Genomic DNA, 18,007 nt, shown 5'->3' with positions numbered 1-18,007 from the left:
CTTCCCTAAGCTTGGGAACCTGGCTGGGCAGTTCATCGGCGGTTTTGTCGGATTGCGCACAGATGGTGAGTGCACTTGATAGAAACGCCTAAATCTGTCAAGACATTCGTAAGCATCGAGCTAATAGTAATCGTGGCGAAGTGTTGGCAGATTGTGCGACAACCAGAGCGGGAGAGGCAGAACCTTGTCAATAGTGGACTCCTGCGACACCGCTTGGCGTACGTTCATAGCTTGAGGGTTCGCTATCCACGCCAACGTAGAGAGTAGTTGCCAGTTCATTATCAGCAAGAGGTGCAGCATTTCCGAGGTCGCCAGCTGCGTAAACATGATCCCCGCGCGTCACACATGCCACGCGTCCGAGGACAACCAAACTGTGTGTACCTCGCTATTTATCATAAAATTAAAATTTTGGAGAGAGCATTTTGTGAGAGCATCCATGGTAGGCATAACGGTGGAGGCAGGCGAAGACGCGTTTCTGTCTGAGCAGCCGCCGAGTGGAGATATCCAACTGGAATTTGACGCTATCGGAGGGCCAAATGCAACGCGACCAAACCGCGACGGAGCCGTGCGGCGTGTGCTTGGGTATAACTCAGCACTAGCTCTAACATAGCGAGTCACGTACTGTACGCTCCCGGTTCTCTGGCAGTGACTTCGCCTTCTCGGCAACCCTGCTATCAGTAACCCTGCTATCGGCTAACCGTAATGCACTTGTATCTTCCGCCGGGGCTGAACTACCTTTCCGTACCAGCCACGCAATTTACCGTTGCTTAACGCTTTATCTGTTAGCACTACTTTATGAATCCAATGTACATTATTCTTGCCAGCGGGCATTAGCTTTCATATGAAGTGTCTATGACAGATGGGCAAATCTTGAATTGAAACCATGGAGCAGACGGGTACACTTGTACCCGATGCTTTCCATACTTTCGCTACCATGATCATCTGTCTCTCTCCCAAAAGGGTGCTCCCAGCAGAAAATCCCGTTTCCAAGATGACCTACCCGCCTGCCCAACTCCCCTCTCAATCCCAGCAATGGGTGTTAGGGTCGAACCGGGATCGATAATGGCACTGCACAAGTAGTACTTAGGTTGGCTAGTCCTTTGCAGCAGAGGTTCCTTAGCTACATGTCACCTGCGGAGGGGAACGGGCGGCTGAGAAACACCGCCTCGCTGTACCTAAGGTATCTCTTATGGGATAACTGGGAGAAGGGGCATTGGATCTCTCAGGAACACGATCCCCATACCGAGAGAAACCCCCTCGGGTGGGCTGAAGCTATGAGTTACGCGAGCCCGCGAGCTCAGTCGTGGACGCTGACGATGGAAGAGGTCGGCATAGCTCCTCGAAACTGTAATGGAAACCATACAAGCCGAGCTATGATATAAAAACGGGAAGTAGGCAGTGGGGGAAACAATAAATGGCACATGGCAGGGAGATAACATAATACTAACACAGTCTTGGTGGAGTATGCAGGGCTAGGTAATCGCTTTTTTCCCCACCGCGCGGGAGGTAATGCTGTGGACCTTGGCGCGAGCAGGGGTTAGGGTCACCGGGGAGGACAGATGAGGCGGCAAGTGGGTCACAAACAATTGGCACACTTTATGGTGGACTGTAGGCATAAAGCAAAATCATGGTCGAACTTGTAACTGTGGCTTGGGAGATGTCGATCATACCCGAGTGTGTCCAGAGCTGAGCTCTCCTTTTCAACAGTGATGAGCAGGCATCGAATGTCTGCAGCCAAAGTAACCCTTTTGGACTATGCTTGCATCGGAGTTCACCCTAGTCGAACGACGGGCAGCGCACATGGACCTGGCAAGGTGGGGTACATCAATGCCCAGAACAGCAGCGGGTTGCAGGAGCGGGACACAAGTCCCTTTTCCCGCTCACTCGTGCAAGGATGCTACGTCTAAGGGCGTACGCGTCGGACCGCGTTTCTTGGCGAGTCTCATCCTGACGGACGTGTGGTGGTACTCATGCCATCGTGAAATTTACGATCGCACTACGAATAGGGTACATGGCCCCTGCACTCCCCACAAACGCGTCCTGTCCTCTAGCTCTATCGTCTCATCTTAAATTGCGGGCTGCGGGAACTAGTTCAGGGTCACTTTCATAAGATGTCAACACGGCTTCGCGGCATGAGTTCCCCTACGACGGGTGCACCTTGAAGTTCCCGAACGTACGCTGACAAATTGTACCTGTGAAGTTTCTTCCAAAACATAAAAAAGTTTTCCTTGTACCTCCAGGTCCCATCCAATCGTGCCCTCACATTTTCGAAACCTGCATTGACGATCAATAGGCCAGCGCGCCCCGCACTGCTAACCCTGACAATATCCACCACCAGAAGTCTGCCACGCCTATCTCGTTGCAGCCATGCCAAATATTTTGGGATCATGGGATCTATCAGCCACGGCGGTTATCGGTGAAAGGCAGCAAAATTAAATTAAAATTTGATGATTGGGCAACATATTGTCGTGTCTCGACGTCTTAGGATGTGTGTAACGGTCGGTCTGGATCCAAGGGATAAACCGGTCGTGGGGTTTATCTTGGCAGTAAGATCAGGAGCGTCGTCGAGCGATGGTCGTGGGGTCACTGGGGTGTTGCGTCTGATAATGGTCAATCGGACTGATACGTAGTAGTCAGGTAGATTGAGGTAATCAAGTTGTTATTGATAGCTAAGGAGCCTCATCGTTCTATCTAATGTGCCGATTGATCGGGGCTATATACTGGGGCCGCGAATTGCCTATCAGTACCTGACAGGGGGCTAACACTTATTGCCACCCACTGTAGGTGCCCATGTATCAGTCGCCCCTCTCCCTATACATATATATATTTGGCCTCTCTCCCTTGGAGAAGAAGGGTTGGCTCTAGGGTAGTCACAATGGCGGACGGAGGAAAGTCGATTCACGTGATGTTATACGTACGCGGGGCGGTCAAGTTCGGTCCAATCAGAGCGGCGTGCCCACTCCGTACCAGAGCCGCGGGTCGGGCGCGAACTCCCACAACCAGGGCAATGCTTGTGAACCTCCTTTTCATGGGTTGAATCAGTGCCTGCGTAGACTCACCTAGCTGTTGCTGAATTTAGTATATGCTGTCATACCTGTGTCTCCATAATTTTAGCTGTTTTGGTCGGGCACACTGTACGTTGTATTCTTAGGCGGGGGCGGGGGCGTTCACGATGATGGTGAGCTTCTCTTGTCAACAATTGATGAGGGTGCCTGTCCGTGCTATCTCTAGAAAGATCTAAATGTGCAGTTGAGTTTTCGATAATTTGGTCCCACATGCACTTGTCACATTTCGGGGTCATCCTGAGACGCATGATAACCTCGCCGAAAAGCTCTGCGACTGTCTGTTCTCTCCCAGCCGAGGTCGCTCAGCTCCGTGATACCCTCTTTAATATGGGCGTTCTGAACGAGTCTCTTGTCGAATTGAAGAACAGAAGAGAGGGCAGGCTTGTCCTTGAACTGAGGGAAGAAGATGCTGTCGAACCAGAAGTGGACAGGCAAAGATGGTTCCTCGTCGACGAAGGGGCGCAAAGCGACCTTCAGCAGCTCTCTAGCCAAAGACCACTGGGGCTCCTCGTCTTCGTCTAGTATTTCTCATGGGTCAGGCCTCGCAAGGAAGGCGGTGAGGCGCATCGAGATCTTCCGTCTGCTCTTGTTTTGGCTCTATTTAGCCACAACCTCACTGAGTTGCGACGAGCTCGCCCTCATGCCCCTCGCGATCCGACTCTGGGTAAGTTTGGCATCTCGATACACGGCGGAGAGCCGCGATGCTGCGAGGATACGGCCAGGGCCGTCTCCAGAGCCGGTGAAGATCGTATGTGAGGGCGTGGAACGATCAGAGGCTGTTAGGTCGATAGACTGTATAGCGGAGGAGGTGGAAGCTGTCTCAACGTCTCGAAACGGGACTGGCGAGCTGTCGAGGATGGAGATACTCGTGGGCCAACGTCTCCCGCAATATGGACACAGATTCGACCCTGGGTAGCTATCGCGGATAAAATCGTGGCTCCGTTGGTACGATTTAGGGGCCACGGTCTTCGGAATATCGGGACATGTTTGCGATAGGACGTGATCGGGCATATCTACGTACAAGACAAGGTCAGTCGCACAATCTCATAATGGATAGACCCGAGCTTACTTAGGGAATGGATGGGGATAGCCCATAACAGCTATGGGGTGGCGATGGGCTGGGTATTGACGCTGGTGTGGATGTGTGAGTGGAAGAATTGTGACGCGTCACAAGGAATTATCACGACATATTCCCTGGTGGGGATGCCATCTAAATGAAGAGATACCTTCCGGATAGTGCGCGGTACTGTAGTCTTGCAAGGGGGCACAAAATTACTAAGTATTTCCACATGGTTGAGGCTTCCCAAAAGGGTTATGTCACCCATGTGGTAATGTGCGACCGTAGGGGTTTTATGTCATCTCACGCCCCCTCTGACTAAGGTGTTGGATACGCGGTGAGTCTTTAGTGAAGATTCAGGATAGCCAGATAAATGTAGATCAATTCTTGATGATATGTTTGGTGGTTCTTTTTTTTTCTTGATCTCGTTGACTCCCATCTCCATATTCCTCCAGAGTGGGGTTTTATCGTCATCTTCAGTCATAGATGCAGATATCCCAGTATTCTGATACCTGAACAACCTCCTTGATGCAATACACAGCCACAATCTAACACGCCCCCTCAGTCGAGGCCTGTCAAGCAGAGACTGCCGTATCGATGTCAAGGTCCAGCCTTGCCATTCCTTCTAACAGTTCTTCCTCCCTGATCTCTGTGATAGGTCGTGTTCCTAGATATTTGGAGACATCCACGAGTCCAATTTGTTCCACAAACTTCTGGAATGTATCATTGCTTAGGGCTTTGGTAAGTCCATCAGCAACCATGTCCTTCGTAGGCCGGTATTCCACTTTGATCCTGTCTAGCTGGGCTTCTTGCCTCAGCCAGTGATTGTGTATGTCGACGTGCCGAAGTTTAGTCTGCAACTTTGTGATGTCCTTAGTCACTAGTTGGATTGTTTGTTGGTTGTCGCATTGTATTCGTATCCGCTGCTCATCCAGTCTGATTCCCAGTTCCTTGATTAGTCGTGAGACGAACATTGATTCCTTGGCTGCCTGTGATAGTGCAAGCAGTTCTGCCTCTGTGGTTGACGTGGTGACTGTTGACTGCTTGTTGGCTCTCCATCCAATCGTCCCTCCAAAAAGTCTCATAGTGTATGCTTGGGAGCTCTTGCGATCAGTCGAGTTGTCAGCAAATGATGCGTCGCTTGCTACTGTAAAAATGTCCTCTCCACCAAATTGCAAGGCCAGTGAATTTGTCTTCCTTAGATATAATAACACCTGGTCGGCCGCTGCGTGATGTTCGGGTCCTGGATTTGAGTTAAATCGGGCAAGTCTTGAAGCTGCAAATGCCACATCCGGTCGGGTAATCACTGCTGCGTAGAGTATCGATCCGACCTTTCGCTGATACCGTCGGATGGATGCCAGGGTAGCACGTCCCAAGAACTCCAGAAGTTCTTCCCGTCTCATAGGTGTATCATGACGTCTGTCTGATTGTTCCACAAGGTTAGCAATTTTGTTCAGATAGTCAGATTGGGATAACCAGATAAGCTTCTTTTCTCTGTCTCTGATAATCTCAATCCCAAGGAACCATTGCAATGGCTTTCCTCCGGTGAGTTGGTATTTCCTCTTCAGGGCTTCTGAGATGCTTTGGATCTCGCTCTCTCTCTCCCTTTTGTATGCGAGGACGATGTCATCAACATAGAAGAAGATAATAACTCCTCCCTTCATCATACAGCAAGGTTCGTGGGGAACGGTCTTGAATCCAAGCTCTCGTAGCGTAGATGTAAGTTCTCTCTGCCATAGCAGTGGAGATTCTCTTAACCCATATAATGCTTTCTGGAGCAGTAGGATAGTTCCTGGTTTCCGATAGCCTGGTGGCATGCGCATCAGGACTTCCTTGTCCAGTGTTGCATTTACAAATGCATTGACTGCATCATATTGAATCAATTCGAGATCGAAGCGAGCAGCAATAGCCATCAGAGTCCTAAATGACCGTCCTGCTAAAGTTGATGCGTATGTTTCCTCGTGTATTGCCTTGAGTTGCTGGTCTCCTCGCACTACTAGGCGAGCCTTGCATTTCTGGAAACGACCGTGTTTGTCGAATTTGTACACATAAACCCACATACAATCAAGGACTTGACTGCATCTTGTTCTCGGGTCTTGTCGGGAGATCTCTGTCCAGGACTTCATCTCTGCATGGCTGCGTAGATGGGCTTTCTCTGCATCCTCGAATAGCTTTCCCATAGGATGAGTCAGTAGATCTCCATGGCTTCTGGGTAGTTGAGGCATATGCCGTCTGTGCAAGCATCGTGGGTTCTTTAATAGACGTTGGAACTTAGCCTTATCGATTGTTGCACCTTCGAATGTTCCGATCAGGTTGGCTTGACGTCCTGCCACAAATGCTGCCTTCCATACCTCAATCCTCTCAACATTACTATCCATAGCTGAGTCTTCATGAGAATCGTCTAAAGCTTCTTCAATCGCCATAGCTAGAAGTGCCGTCGGTGGTAGAGACACAGGGGTCGGGTAAGTCCTGCATTGGGCATCAGAATCCTTGGCTTGGTCATCGGTGCCAGGCTGAGCCTGATCTTCCGTGCCGCCTTCTGGTTTCCCCGCATCGGCTTCCATAACCCCAGAAACTCTAGAGCCTTCGTCAGTACCAGCTGGCTGATCAGGCACAGCCTCTGACTGTTCAGCTCCCGTGTCTGCATCCACTTCCTGGAGAGCGGGGTCTTCCCAACTGTGCTGGGTATCGACATCCTCGTCTTCTCCAAAAAGGCCCTCCCAATTGTTTTGGGGTATTAAGGCTCCGTTTGGATCTTCTTCTGCCATTGCGTTTTGATCCGCTTCAGGCTCTTCCACTTGGTCGAGCAGCTCAATTAACTCTTGTCGCTTGATGTGTAATAAGTCATCCTTTAGCTGATTGATATCCCCACTAAAGAGATCTTCCTCATTAAAGATGACATCTCTCGTTGAGATAACCCTTCCAGTCTGTGGGTTCCAGATCTTATAGATGTTCGTGGATCGATATCCAACTAAGAACCCAATCCAAGCTCTTGGGTTTAATCTCTGCTTCTTATTAGATCCCTTTAGAGCATCTGGGGTCATAGCAAACGCCTTGCATCCGTATACCCGAAGATGAGCTTGGTAGGGTTTTCGGTCTTCCACAACAATCCCATCTCTATGCGCATAGTAGGTGTGAAATCGATCGTATGGAGTCTGCCACTTATACATATACTTTGGCGTTCGGTTGTATAAGTATACTGCACATCGATAAATCTCAACCCACAAATACTCCGGTAGGCGGGCGCCCACTCTCATCGCTCTTGCCTTAGTCTTGATGATACGCCCAGAGGCTTCAGCCCCTCCATTTTGAGCTGGGGTATAAATAGCTGAGTACTCAACAGTAATACCCAGTTCGTGAAGGAATTGAAAGACCAAGCCCATTTCTTGTGAGAACTGGTTAGGTCTAACGATTTCGTTGTCGCATTCAACCACTTTCGGCTCGATCTGGTACTGGCGTAGAAGGATGCTAAAGAGGTCCTTAAGAGCAAATATAATCTCGTATGCTTGTCGGGAAACTAGGTAGTAATCCCATATTAACCCGGACCATCGATCAGTAACTAGCATTAGACTTCTTTTCCCATCAGACGTTGCTGAGAAGTCATGAAAGTCAATAGCTAATCGCTCTCCTGGAATGTCTCCCACGTCTCGGGGTTGGCGACGTATTTGATGCTTGAGCTTTGAGACACCACAGTCGTCACATTCAGTTGTAGGTATCCCTTTTATCTTTGCCCCTCGTGACGTATTGACAAGATGTTCAAGTGCCTGTGGTCCAGGATGTCCAAGTCGTAAGTGCCATTTTCGGGCATCTGCCTTCGCCGGGTGTCGTAGGGTCCATGAATTGAATATGTGTCTGTACGCAATAAATGTACCCCTCGGGTCTCCTTCTGGAATATCCTCAATCACAAACTGGCCAAACCGATCGATGAGTTTGCAGATAACTGAGTTACTTGCTGATCGAAGGCTGTTGACCTGTGGTCGATTGTCCCACCAGTACCCTTGTTTGTGGAGTTGACGTAATGATACCAGGTTGCATGGAAACTTTTCGCAATGCGCAACATCAAGCAGTTGTATAACCCTTATGCCTTGAGGTCCCTGAGTCAGGATTTTGACATTGCCGTACCCACGGATTTGAACCTGCTGTTCCCCGGCAAAGACAAAGTCTCCTGGTTCAGCAGTGATGTAATTATCAAATCGGTTGATATTATTAAAGATGTGGATAGTCGCTCCTGAGTCGAGGATTGCTGAGTTCTTGAGTGGATAGGGAGTGGTGGAGAATCCTGAGTTGAGTGCAATAATGACAAAGCTTGCTGCATATTCTCCAACACTCCGTCCAAGTCATTGACTCTTTTCTGGCTGGTTGGTTTTCTTGATGCGTTCCATCTCATTCCTCAGTGATGAGTTGACTTTGAGACGATGTTCAACTGCATCGCGGATGACTTTTCTTCCTCGAAAGTGCTCTGGAGCACCTTTTGGAAAAGCATAATAGCACTTTTCAAGTTGATGATTGCCGTCACACGCTAGGCAGGTTCCATGAGCCTCGTTGGCGTCTATTGTGCGTTTCTTCCGTGGTTGTGTCTCCTGCTTTGCTTTGCGCTTTCCCCTCGTACTCTTTTCCGGAGCGTGAGTAATAGCTTCCTCTTCCTCTGTGCTTGGGTTCGTCTGAGTTGTTGAGTCTGATGCGCCAGCAAATGTTGGACCAAATGCGCCTCTGGTGACCTTTGAGCTCTTCTCGTTTGACTGGAGGAGGTTCCGTCTCTCTGCTTCCTTTCGAAGATCTTTTGCCACCTCTCCAATTGTTAGGCTCATATCTTCAAGCTTATCCTTATAGATCCCAGCATAGATAGTGACCCAACTGCTGAGGATTGGCTGGATAGTCCTAGTGAGGTCATCGAACCAAATGTTTGGGTTCTCAACGCCTCCTGTCTTTCTGGCCAAGGCATGGTTGGTAGCCATCTCCCACGTCGTAATCCATCCTGGAAAGTCCTTTGGGACCTTGGTGAGGAGAGCTGTAGCCTTCTGATACTTCCGTCGTGCTGCTGTCTGTTGCTCTTGCTCAGTGGCGCCCACGCTGGTCTTTAGATTGATATACCAGGTACGAAGGTTCCACATTGCACGACAGGAACTCTGACGTAGACCATAATCCACTGTCTCTGTAACCCATGCTTTCAATTTCTCACAATTGGTCTCCTGTTCCTTGTATTCTCGGTAATCTTGTTCATAGATCTTCCATTCAAACGTGAAGGAAGCCTTGTCCTCGGCCGTGAGCTCTGACACATTGCGAGCTTTATGGTTTGGATCGGTCGTTTCTGTCGACTGACTCTGACTCTGGGTCTGACTCGACTGGCCCCTGCTTCGGGATTGTCTCCCTTGTAGGTCCGCAGTATGGGAAGGGATCCTTCGAGGGTATAGCTCGACTTGTGGTCTGCTGGGCTTCGCCATCAGACTTTCATCACTGTCTGGGTCTATAGAGGCCCATAAGTGCAGACCTGTGGCCTTCGTCTGGAATTCTTCGTCCCATCGTCCCCAGTCTTCGAAGGTTTGCAGCAGCACCTTCTTGGAAGAGGAACTACTTGACGTCATCGTTGGTCGCGTATCCTTGGAGTACGCAGTCGGCTCGAAAGCGAAATGAGACTCTTAATTGTTGGATACGCGGTGTGTCTTTAGTGAAGATTCGGGATAGCCAGATAAATGTAAATCAATTCTTGATGATATGTTTGGTTGTTCTTCTTTTCTCGTTGACTCCCATCTCCATATTCCTCCAGAGTGGGGTTTTATCGTCATCTTCAGTCATAGATGCAGATATCCCAGTATTCTGATACCTGAACAACCTCCTTGATGCAATACACAGCCACAATCTAACATAAGGCCCGGATATCAATCTATCAGAGGTTTCGTTATACAGGGTCATGTTCCAACATCTAACATAAGGTCGGGATATCAATCTATCAGAGGTTTCGTAATACAGGGTCACAATCCAACAGGTGGCTAAAAATCGTGGCTGGCTCGCTCGGCTTAATTACCCACCGAGCCAGGTAGATCTAAAACATGTTTCGCATCGCGTCTTCCTCGGTTGTCCTTTTTCCTTCAAAGTTGATCGCCAGAAGTCAGCAAGATCGGATCTACATCAAAGCTCGGCAGTGCAGGGCCTCGATCCTCGATATTCATTACTATGGCGACGCAAGCCGTTCGCTTCGAATTCCACTGTATGGAGACTGACGGAAAGCTACGGGTTGTCCACGAAATCCCACGTAGTCTCCTCAACGTCGATGCTCGATTGGCACAATCCGATGCCGAATACCAACAGCGTTTTGCGGACGCACTGCGGCCCATCTTTAAGGAGCACGAACCGGCCTGTAAGGCGATGTCGGGCCCCTCTTGTGCAAACTGTGGGTCGCCTACGGTAAAAGCGTTGCAGACGACCCAGTCCTGGCTTCACCGACCGGGTGATCCTATGGTCCTCGTCTGGGTTTATCCAGCGTGTGGAGAGGAGCATTGCAGAACTCAGATACTGCAAGCATCGCTAGAGGTCACAGCTGAAGCCAACGAAGAGCGCGAGAGGCGAAATCTACCGGGACCCACCACTTCTTACAAAGTTGCACACTGTAACGTATGTCGGAAGACGGAAGGGGCGAAGTGGTGTTCGCGGTGCTCGGCCGTGGCTTATTGTGGGAAAGACCACCAGAAGGCGGATTGGAAGACACACAAGAAGGACTGCGCCGCCAGGGCGAATGTCGACAGCGAATCTACTAGGATAGCTGCGACCTCGAACGACCCCGTAGTCGCAGGAGACCCGGTCGTGGAAGGATACCAGACCCCGTTGGACAATATCACAGATCTCAACCCGGAGGTGTCTATCACACATAGCGGCGTGTTCAATGTCTCGGCCCCTGGCGAGCCGGAACGATACGTGGAGCTGAGTCGCGAGGAAGTATTGGCGCAGTTACTAGGTAGTGGGCGGGGATAATAGGCAACAGAAAGAAGCTACCGTAAACTACTCGGTCATCTCGGGCAAGAGGCGTGCTCCACTGTGCCCCCACTGAGCCGCAGGAAGCAGAAGAGAGCCAATCCAATGTGTTGCTGTCATAGCTGGCTCCTCCACTTTTCCACTATTACCCGTAAAACTCACTCATCGTACTGGTTCTCCTCTGCTTTCCTGCAGCCCAGTGGGGTCCTAGTGGAGTCCCAGTGGAGGACGCCTTTTGCCCGAGATGACTAAGGCTATTTACCAATATAATTGCATTTGACTGGATACGCTGACTATTAACTGAAAGAACTATATGTAACTGTATATAGTGCTCTACTACATTTTCTGTACTCTTACAGATTAGTGAATTTTTAAACGTTTTTAGTATTTGATTTCTTTTAGTTGTGGCAAGCTGAATACGAAGAGGGAACGGGTGCTGCTCTAGGTGGTGGGACGCTACAGCCTAGCGGAACTCTCGCCAGTCGCGCAAATCAACAGATAATAGAGTCTGAATAATGACAAGAATGATCTCTAGCCTGTCCAAGCTCGTGTGCGGGCTCGGGTTGATATATAGAATAGACCAGTCCGACCGAGACTGGACTTCCAACTAGACGGCTGGCTTACAAATTTTAATATAGGCCAAGCTTCTTAAGCCTCGTTATGTCATGTTTGAACGACAAAGTCTGGAAACTCTTATTTCCATTTCGGGACATGCAACCCTCGGACCTGCTTTACGAATACTGGGGTTTTGCACTGAGAATCTCGTGGAGATGGATGACGAGCAAGGTTGTAGTTCTTTTCCTTTTCTATATGAAGGGTGGAGGTTTGATGACGAATTCAACAACCACACTGTATTTCCAATAACGATGGGTATGAGATGGAAACTGTTATCTTAATGTGAAAATTTCCCGACACTTATGATGCCTGCGGCAATAAAAAGCCGTCGCATTCAGGGATGAATTAATTGTCACAGAAGCTCTTGGTTCTCTCTCTAATGAATGGAAAATAGGTCGATTTCTTATACCTAGGGTGAAGGGCCACCGGGGCCGTTGTGTCGAAGAACTTGCTTTTTGGGAGACATAAATGACACCAATTTCTGACCGGACGTTCGGACTTCCGACTTGCTAGTGAACAGCCTTTCTGGTTTGATCAAATGTATGACCTTTTGGTCCGTTGGATGTGACAAAAGCAATAAAAAAACCTTATTCCACTTATCTTATTTATTCTGTTATTCCATTATAACAGATTAGTGTGAGAGCCATAACATGATAACAGAATAGCAGAATAAAGAATATTAACATGTTATACAGAACAAGCAACAGGATAACAGAGTAAGTTGCCCATGTGTGAACAACTCCACTACCATTTTCTCCTCTTGGAGAACTTCTACCCTTTCCGAGTTATGTCCTACCACGTCAGTTGAGTTTTAATAAGAAGTCGGAGGATCGATATCTTCAAGCATCTAGATAATTCAAGCACAAGAACTTGATGGGCACCAAGTGGGAAGTGCCAGGTGTTCCGTAATTAGGTTTGGTGGTTGATTTTCTTCTGTTACAACTTTGCTGCGCGACTCCGTTCCAGCGAGTAATGCCTTTATATGGTATAATTCCACGGAGAGGTACTGGTTAGTATTCAACTCTGCTTCGTATGCGCGTTGCCAAGTCCTTGAAGTGCATTGGTATTTGAACATCCGCGCGCGGAGTGTGGGAAAATCTTCAACGGCCTCCATTGAGAACTTGTAAAACAGCTGGATGCCTTTCAGTGTAAAGAGAAAATTAATCAATTGTGACCATAGCCGATTTATATCGTGGCGGCAAAATCAAGTTCCGCTTGCTGCCACAGACTTATCCAAACCAATGCCTGTTTCTCAGTCACGTCGGCCAAAAATGGCACTGGGTTAAATGAATTGTACGGCAAAAGTGGAACTTGACTTCGGTCGTTATTTTATGATAAAAACATGCCCTGCTTGAAACAGAATAGACACTAACTTTAAATAGCCCTGATTTAACATTAATCTTCTGATATTAAGTTGGCCTTGGAAAGAAACCCCTGCTATCATAAGATCAACCGCCCTTAGAGCACCCAGTTCATTAGAATTTTGTTCCTGATCTCCTATCATTCATAAGATGGAGCTGGTGGATAAAGACACCGGATTCCCAGAGCCATTACGCCAACGGAAATATGCCGTATCCTGTTCATAAATATCCCTTTAACCGTTTAATAGGGAGTAATACTACACTAAAATATCCAATCCCCTAGATGTCGTCTATTGCCTCCATTAGTTCTGGTAGCAGCGAGTGGAGCATTGATATAATAGCCCGTTGAAAGGGCTATGTCCCCGGCGCTTCAGAGGTTTCACAAATCTCAGCGGTTATCGATAGTCCGTCAGGTATTTCGAATCGGAACATTGCGTACTAGGACCATTTCGAAGGCTTAGTGTCAAACAATTGGAAAACCGGTCCTGGAACGTCAAGGTGAAAAATGATATTGCTTTCCGATACTATAATCGTGGCGCTTCAGCCGCCGTAGATTGGACACTGAGCACTTAAAGAAAAGGCTTCAAGCTAGTTCGCTAATAACACTACTAACCCACGGGAACCCGCACACACAGAGAGAGAGAGCCAATGGGTAAGGAAGTATAAGCAAGGAGCGGACACAGTAAGGGTTTAAGGAGATAGGGACACAATTTGGGCAATGTATGGTTATATTAGTAACTAACTTAGTGCCCTTTCGGCTTAAGCCGCCAGGCGTAATGAATTGTGATTGACTGTAATCGTGCTATCTAGATATCAACGGATGCCAAATACGTCCGACTCAGAAATTATTGTCTAAATAAGTACAGGAAAATCCATTTCTAGCTTGCCTGGAACTTGTCCAGATTCTAATGAGGCAGCGGGAGACGTGCCATGGCTGCTCTACACTCGCTTGACCTGGTGTGGACGTAGTGACAAGGAACTGTTTGAATAAAAAATATGGTACAGTATGCAGAGATGATCGATTAATGGGATTTGTTGGATTGTGACCCTGTATTACGAAACTTCTAATAGATCGATGTCCTAACCTTAGTCAGGGAGGGGGCGTGAGATGACATAAAACCCCTCTGGAGAAAAGAGGGGGCCGGAGGCATCCTAGATCAATACAATCATCATCTTTGGTCTCCACACCCTATTGAGCGTTAATATTTTGGATTGAATGTGCCGTACGCTGTCCGACAGGATGCTCACCGAGCGCCATTTGAGAGAGGAATACACGCAGCCTACAGTAGCGCGACCTGCTGGCAATCTTGACAGCCCGAAAATATCTCTTGGTGGGGTAATCAAGGTTTCTCACTAGTGGTAGACCTATTTACGGTACATTTGATGTGAGTAGGCATTCTAGTACATTGGCGTCCGCCGAGTGCCTTGTCGCTCGTTTCCCATGTCGCACTGCGCAATCGCATGTAGCGGCCAAGAAACCTGTCGTAACTAGCTCTCTCAGATGGAAGCTAACCTTGGGACGGGATGTAGATTACATAACATAGCATTGAAGTATTTGGGGCATGTTTCTATGTTTTAAAGCCTACCTAAGTATGAGAGGAGAGTGACCTATATACGCTAAGTGTGTCAAGTTTATCCAACCTCTGCTTAAGTTCATATACCTCTTTGAACAGTCTCAAATTCTTCGTTGCATCTTCAATATCGGCCAAGCATTGGCTTATTTCATCTGAATTAGTTTGGATCTGGCTCTCGATGCCTGTTGCAAGTTCATCCACCTTGCTCAAACATCCTCTCACACCTTCCTGGTGGCCCTCTTCACGCGCGACTTTAAGGGCTTTATCCATCACGTAAGATAAGCGGTTTCTTACGGCTCGGAGGGGTGTGGTCGCCTCTTCGTTCTCTAATTGGTTATTGCTGCTGTCAATAGGAGCACCGCCTTCTCTCGTATTTTCGTAACCAGAGGAGATCTGATCCTTGAGAGAACGGGATAATCCACGGAAATCTTCCATCACTTCGGCTTTGCCTTTATTTTGACTTAGTTTCGCGGTTGCCTCGCTGTGGGCATGCGTTGCCTTCATGAGACGCTGCTCTTCGGCACGAATGAGCTCCTGGAGCTTATCCTGCGAGGCTTGCATGATGGCATGTTTTCTCAAGTCGTTGAGGAGGGAATTTTCTTCTGGAGATAAGCGAGATCCGTCAGCGTTGCATAACAAGGAGAGTAGCGTCTGCCTCTCCATTGATGGATCTTCAATCGACTTAGGGACCGGCTGTCCACGAAGAATGCGCAACATATTGCTCAGGACTATGACACCACAGCTTGTTCCGTCATCCTGCTGAGCACATGCCTAGTTCAGTTAATCTCGATTGGCTTCAGATATCGGAGGTGTGGCGTATGGGAGACAAACCGGACGTTCAAAGAGAAGCTCTTGTGATATAGCCCATTTCCCCATGCATTGCCGTAGTCGAGCTTCTACCTCTTGGGCACGTTCTTCATTCCCGATAGAGTCGTAGAAGGTGCATATGGCCTTGTCGTTATCGATTCGAATGATAGCCAGCGTCCAATGGAGTGGTTCTTTATGATGAATGGGGAAGCAGAGCAAGGACCCGGCATTCAGGGAACGGGGCCTTGATGGTAGTTGATTCCAGTCTGGATCTTGGAACCATAGGGGGTATCGAAGTATGACTGACTGTGGTGGGGTCAGGTTTATGAGAACTCGGGATAGGAGGTCCATAACATCATCACTCAATGCAACCTCATTGGTGAGTTGATGCTGTAACTTATCGACACTTGGCAGGGTATCGTCTTGGCGGAGTCTTTTTGTCGGGCGTTCGTGTGGATCCGGGGACTCATCCTGAGTTAGGTCAACCCAATCTTGGTTGTGGGGACTCCTGTGGTCGCTAGCTGAGGGGTCTCCGCCTTCGTCACTGCTTTTTGGTGATCCATGTGCCTCAATGCAATTCATGCCCGGTTCCTCGACGGACGGCAAAATAGATTCGACAACCGAATGGCGTTGACTGTCTGCTTCTATGCTCTCAATTACCCGCCTGCAGGCTAGAATGGTGAAGGTCGGAGAGTCTCCTGGTAGCTCCTTTCTCATATAGTGCCCAGTTTTCCAAATGTCTTCAAGGTGGATTCCATTATCCAGAGCGGTTTGTGTGACGGTAAGTAGTGCTCGTAATGAATGTGGCCCTAGTTTTGGGCCTCGTTGTGGACGCACACCGGGAGGCAGCCAGGGAGTGCGACCCCAGGCTTCGTTCAGCTGGGTAATGTATTTATCCTCGGGAGATTTGTTTTTCTTGCGGTTGTGTCGTGGTCTTGTCTTCGAGTTCTTCCGGAGGGGTGGTGCTGATGAATGGTCAGGGATGACAGCCTGGCTGCATGTCAACATGGACCCATTTTCGGACTCTATCCGCAAGACATTGCTGAACATACCGGTAATTTCGATAAAGCGTTTGTATGGACTGGATTGGACATCGAGAAACGAACATGCAGAAGGGACCTGCACGCCCTAGTGAAGCTTCAGGATCGGATTCGGAGCGCTGGTGGTCGGTAAAATTTGAGGGGATTATTCGAAACGGCGGGGCGAGGGAGGATGTATTGTGCCAAACCAATCGTAGTGTCACGTTCTTGGGGGATAATGGTCGGCTAAAGGGAGATAAAATAAGCCAATGATAAGTCTTTATTTGTGCCATAATACATAATTATGATTGGATTGTTAGTATGAGCCCCGTACTTAATAAGCCAATTACGAGTGTTCAGAATGACACGGTGGATCTGCGGAAATATGGACAAGCCAATAGGACGCATTGATTCACCCCCATTCTTTCTTCACGGCTGGTCCACATTGACGCTGATGACAGCTATCCTGCACATTGCGCGAACCAGCTGAAGCATTTTCTAAGAGGTGGAGGCAAATTCAAGCCTCAGGGTTGTTGAATAGCCTGGTATACTGTGGGACTAAAGATAGCATCCTATTAGAATGGTTGCTGTTATTTAGTAGCTTTGGCTAGAAACTCAACTACTTAGACGTAGCAATTCAACACGTTTTGAAATCCAATCCATGACACTTTTGATCTACTTCATAGGGTCTCTTGACTTATACACCATCTGTACCTGTCGTATTGAATACGTTGATGTCGTTTTTTTCCCCTCTGGAGTAGGTCCTTTAGTAGAAGCCAATCTAGTACTACACCTGAGTGGAGTGTAAATTCCGATTTGCCATACTCTGCAATGCGACGTATCTTTATACTAACCCGATCTTTCTTCATAAGTAATGGCCATCTTCCTTTCTCTACATGACCTGAACTCGAACTGTAATGCTGTGAGGGCAATAATTCATTCGGTAATCCCGCAGCTAGGCCCAGGGCGCTACACGACAATACAGTTTCAAGGAGTACGAAGAGGTGATTCTGAGAAATAGACCTGGCTGTGTGTGTTAATAATACTGACCCCCCAGTGACTGGAGCCTTTGTGGCTCAGTGTACGGTATATCCGCGGCCTCCCACACCTAACTTCTCTTCCAAATGGAGCTCATCCGGTGTTCACAAGTGCCGTTTTGTTAGTCAACGCCCTTATTCAGTCTCGATTTTATCGGCTTACTCATGTTGAGTTGGTCTAAGGTCTCAGAAGTAGGAGAGGCTTACATGGATCAAATCCAGCCTGGCTTATCGCATTTCGTATCATTGAATAGAGTATTGGTGTGAGGTATAGAGATAGAGGACATCCCTCAAAAATTAACAGGATGATACTTTTGCAGAAATATAGCAAGAGGGTCAGCCAAGAACCACGCAAAGAATGGAGAGCATATGTTGTAGGTTTAGTTTTGGACGATATTGAATTGAACAGTTTCCGTCATAGTGTTTCCAACACGCCATTCGTTAACACCTCTCGCAGTCTCACGACGTTTTAAATGATGAACGATGCGCGAATAAATAACAAAGGA

At 48.2% G+C, this 18,007-nt stretch overlaps 4 protein-coding genes across 4 annotated transcripts; 1 reads left to right on the top strand and 3 right to left on the bottom strand.

Annotated features, from left to right (window-relative positions):
- Positions 1 to 12: 12 nt before the first annotated feature.
- Positions 13 to 396, bottom strand: BGZ61DRAFT_464827 (uncharacterized protein). Its single transcript, XM_046247515.1, has 2 exons — positions 142 to 396; positions 13 to 65 (listed from the first exon to the last, which is right to left on the bottom strand). The coding sequence occupies exons 1-2, from the start codon at positions 325 to 327 to the stop codon at positions 33 to 35; spliced, it is 219 nt and encodes a 72-aa protein (XP_046095868.1). The 5' UTR covers positions 328 to 396; the 3' UTR covers positions 13 to 32.
- Positions 397 to 659: 263 nt separating this feature from the next.
- BGZ61DRAFT_464824 (uncharacterized protein) lies at positions 660 to 1,542 on the bottom strand. Its single transcript, XM_046247514.1, has 4 exons — positions 1,364 to 1,542; positions 997 to 1,082; positions 838 to 964; positions 660 to 806 (listed from the first exon to the last, which is right to left on the bottom strand). The coding sequence occupies exons 1-3, from the start codon at positions 1,421 to 1,423 to the stop codon at positions 838 to 840; spliced, it is 273 nt and encodes a 90-aa protein (XP_046095867.1). The 5' UTR covers positions 1,424 to 1,542; the 3' UTR covers positions 660 to 806.
- Positions 1,543 to 10,108: 8,566 nt separating this feature from the next.
- BGZ61DRAFT_464820 (uncharacterized protein) lies at positions 10,109 to 11,109 on the top strand. The gene has a single exon (XM_046247513.1). The coding sequence runs from the start codon at positions 10,294 to 10,296 to the stop codon at positions 11,086 to 11,088; it is 795 nt and encodes a 264-aa protein (XP_046095866.1). The 5' UTR covers positions 10,109 to 10,293; the 3' UTR covers positions 11,089 to 11,109.
- A 3,292-nt stretch (positions 11,110 to 14,401) lies between these two features.
- Positions 14,402 to 16,626, bottom strand: BGZ61DRAFT_464819 (uncharacterized protein). The gene is made up of 4 exons (XM_046247512.1): positions 16,498 to 16,626; positions 15,470 to 16,435; positions 14,595 to 15,409; positions 14,402 to 14,449 (listed from the first exon to the last, which is right to left on the bottom strand). Exons 1-3 carry the CDS (start codon positions 16,537 to 16,539, stop codon positions 14,651 to 14,653), a joined length of 1,767 nt encoding a protein of 588 aa, XP_046095865.1. The 5' UTR covers positions 16,540 to 16,626; the 3' UTR covers positions 14,402 to 14,449; positions 14,595 to 14,650.
- Between the last annotated feature and the right edge of the window lie 1,381 nt (positions 16,627 to 18,007).

The sequence above is a fragment of the Ilyonectria robusta genome (genome assembly GCF_021365365.1).
Source record: "Ilyonectria robusta strain PMI_751 chromosome Unknown BGZ61scaffold_39, whole genome shotgun sequence".
Taxonomy (NCBI): domain Eukaryota; kingdom Fungi; phylum Ascomycota; class Sordariomycetes; order Hypocreales; family Nectriaceae; genus Ilyonectria; species Ilyonectria robusta.
This window is presented reverse-complemented; position numbering and strand designations above follow the sequence as displayed.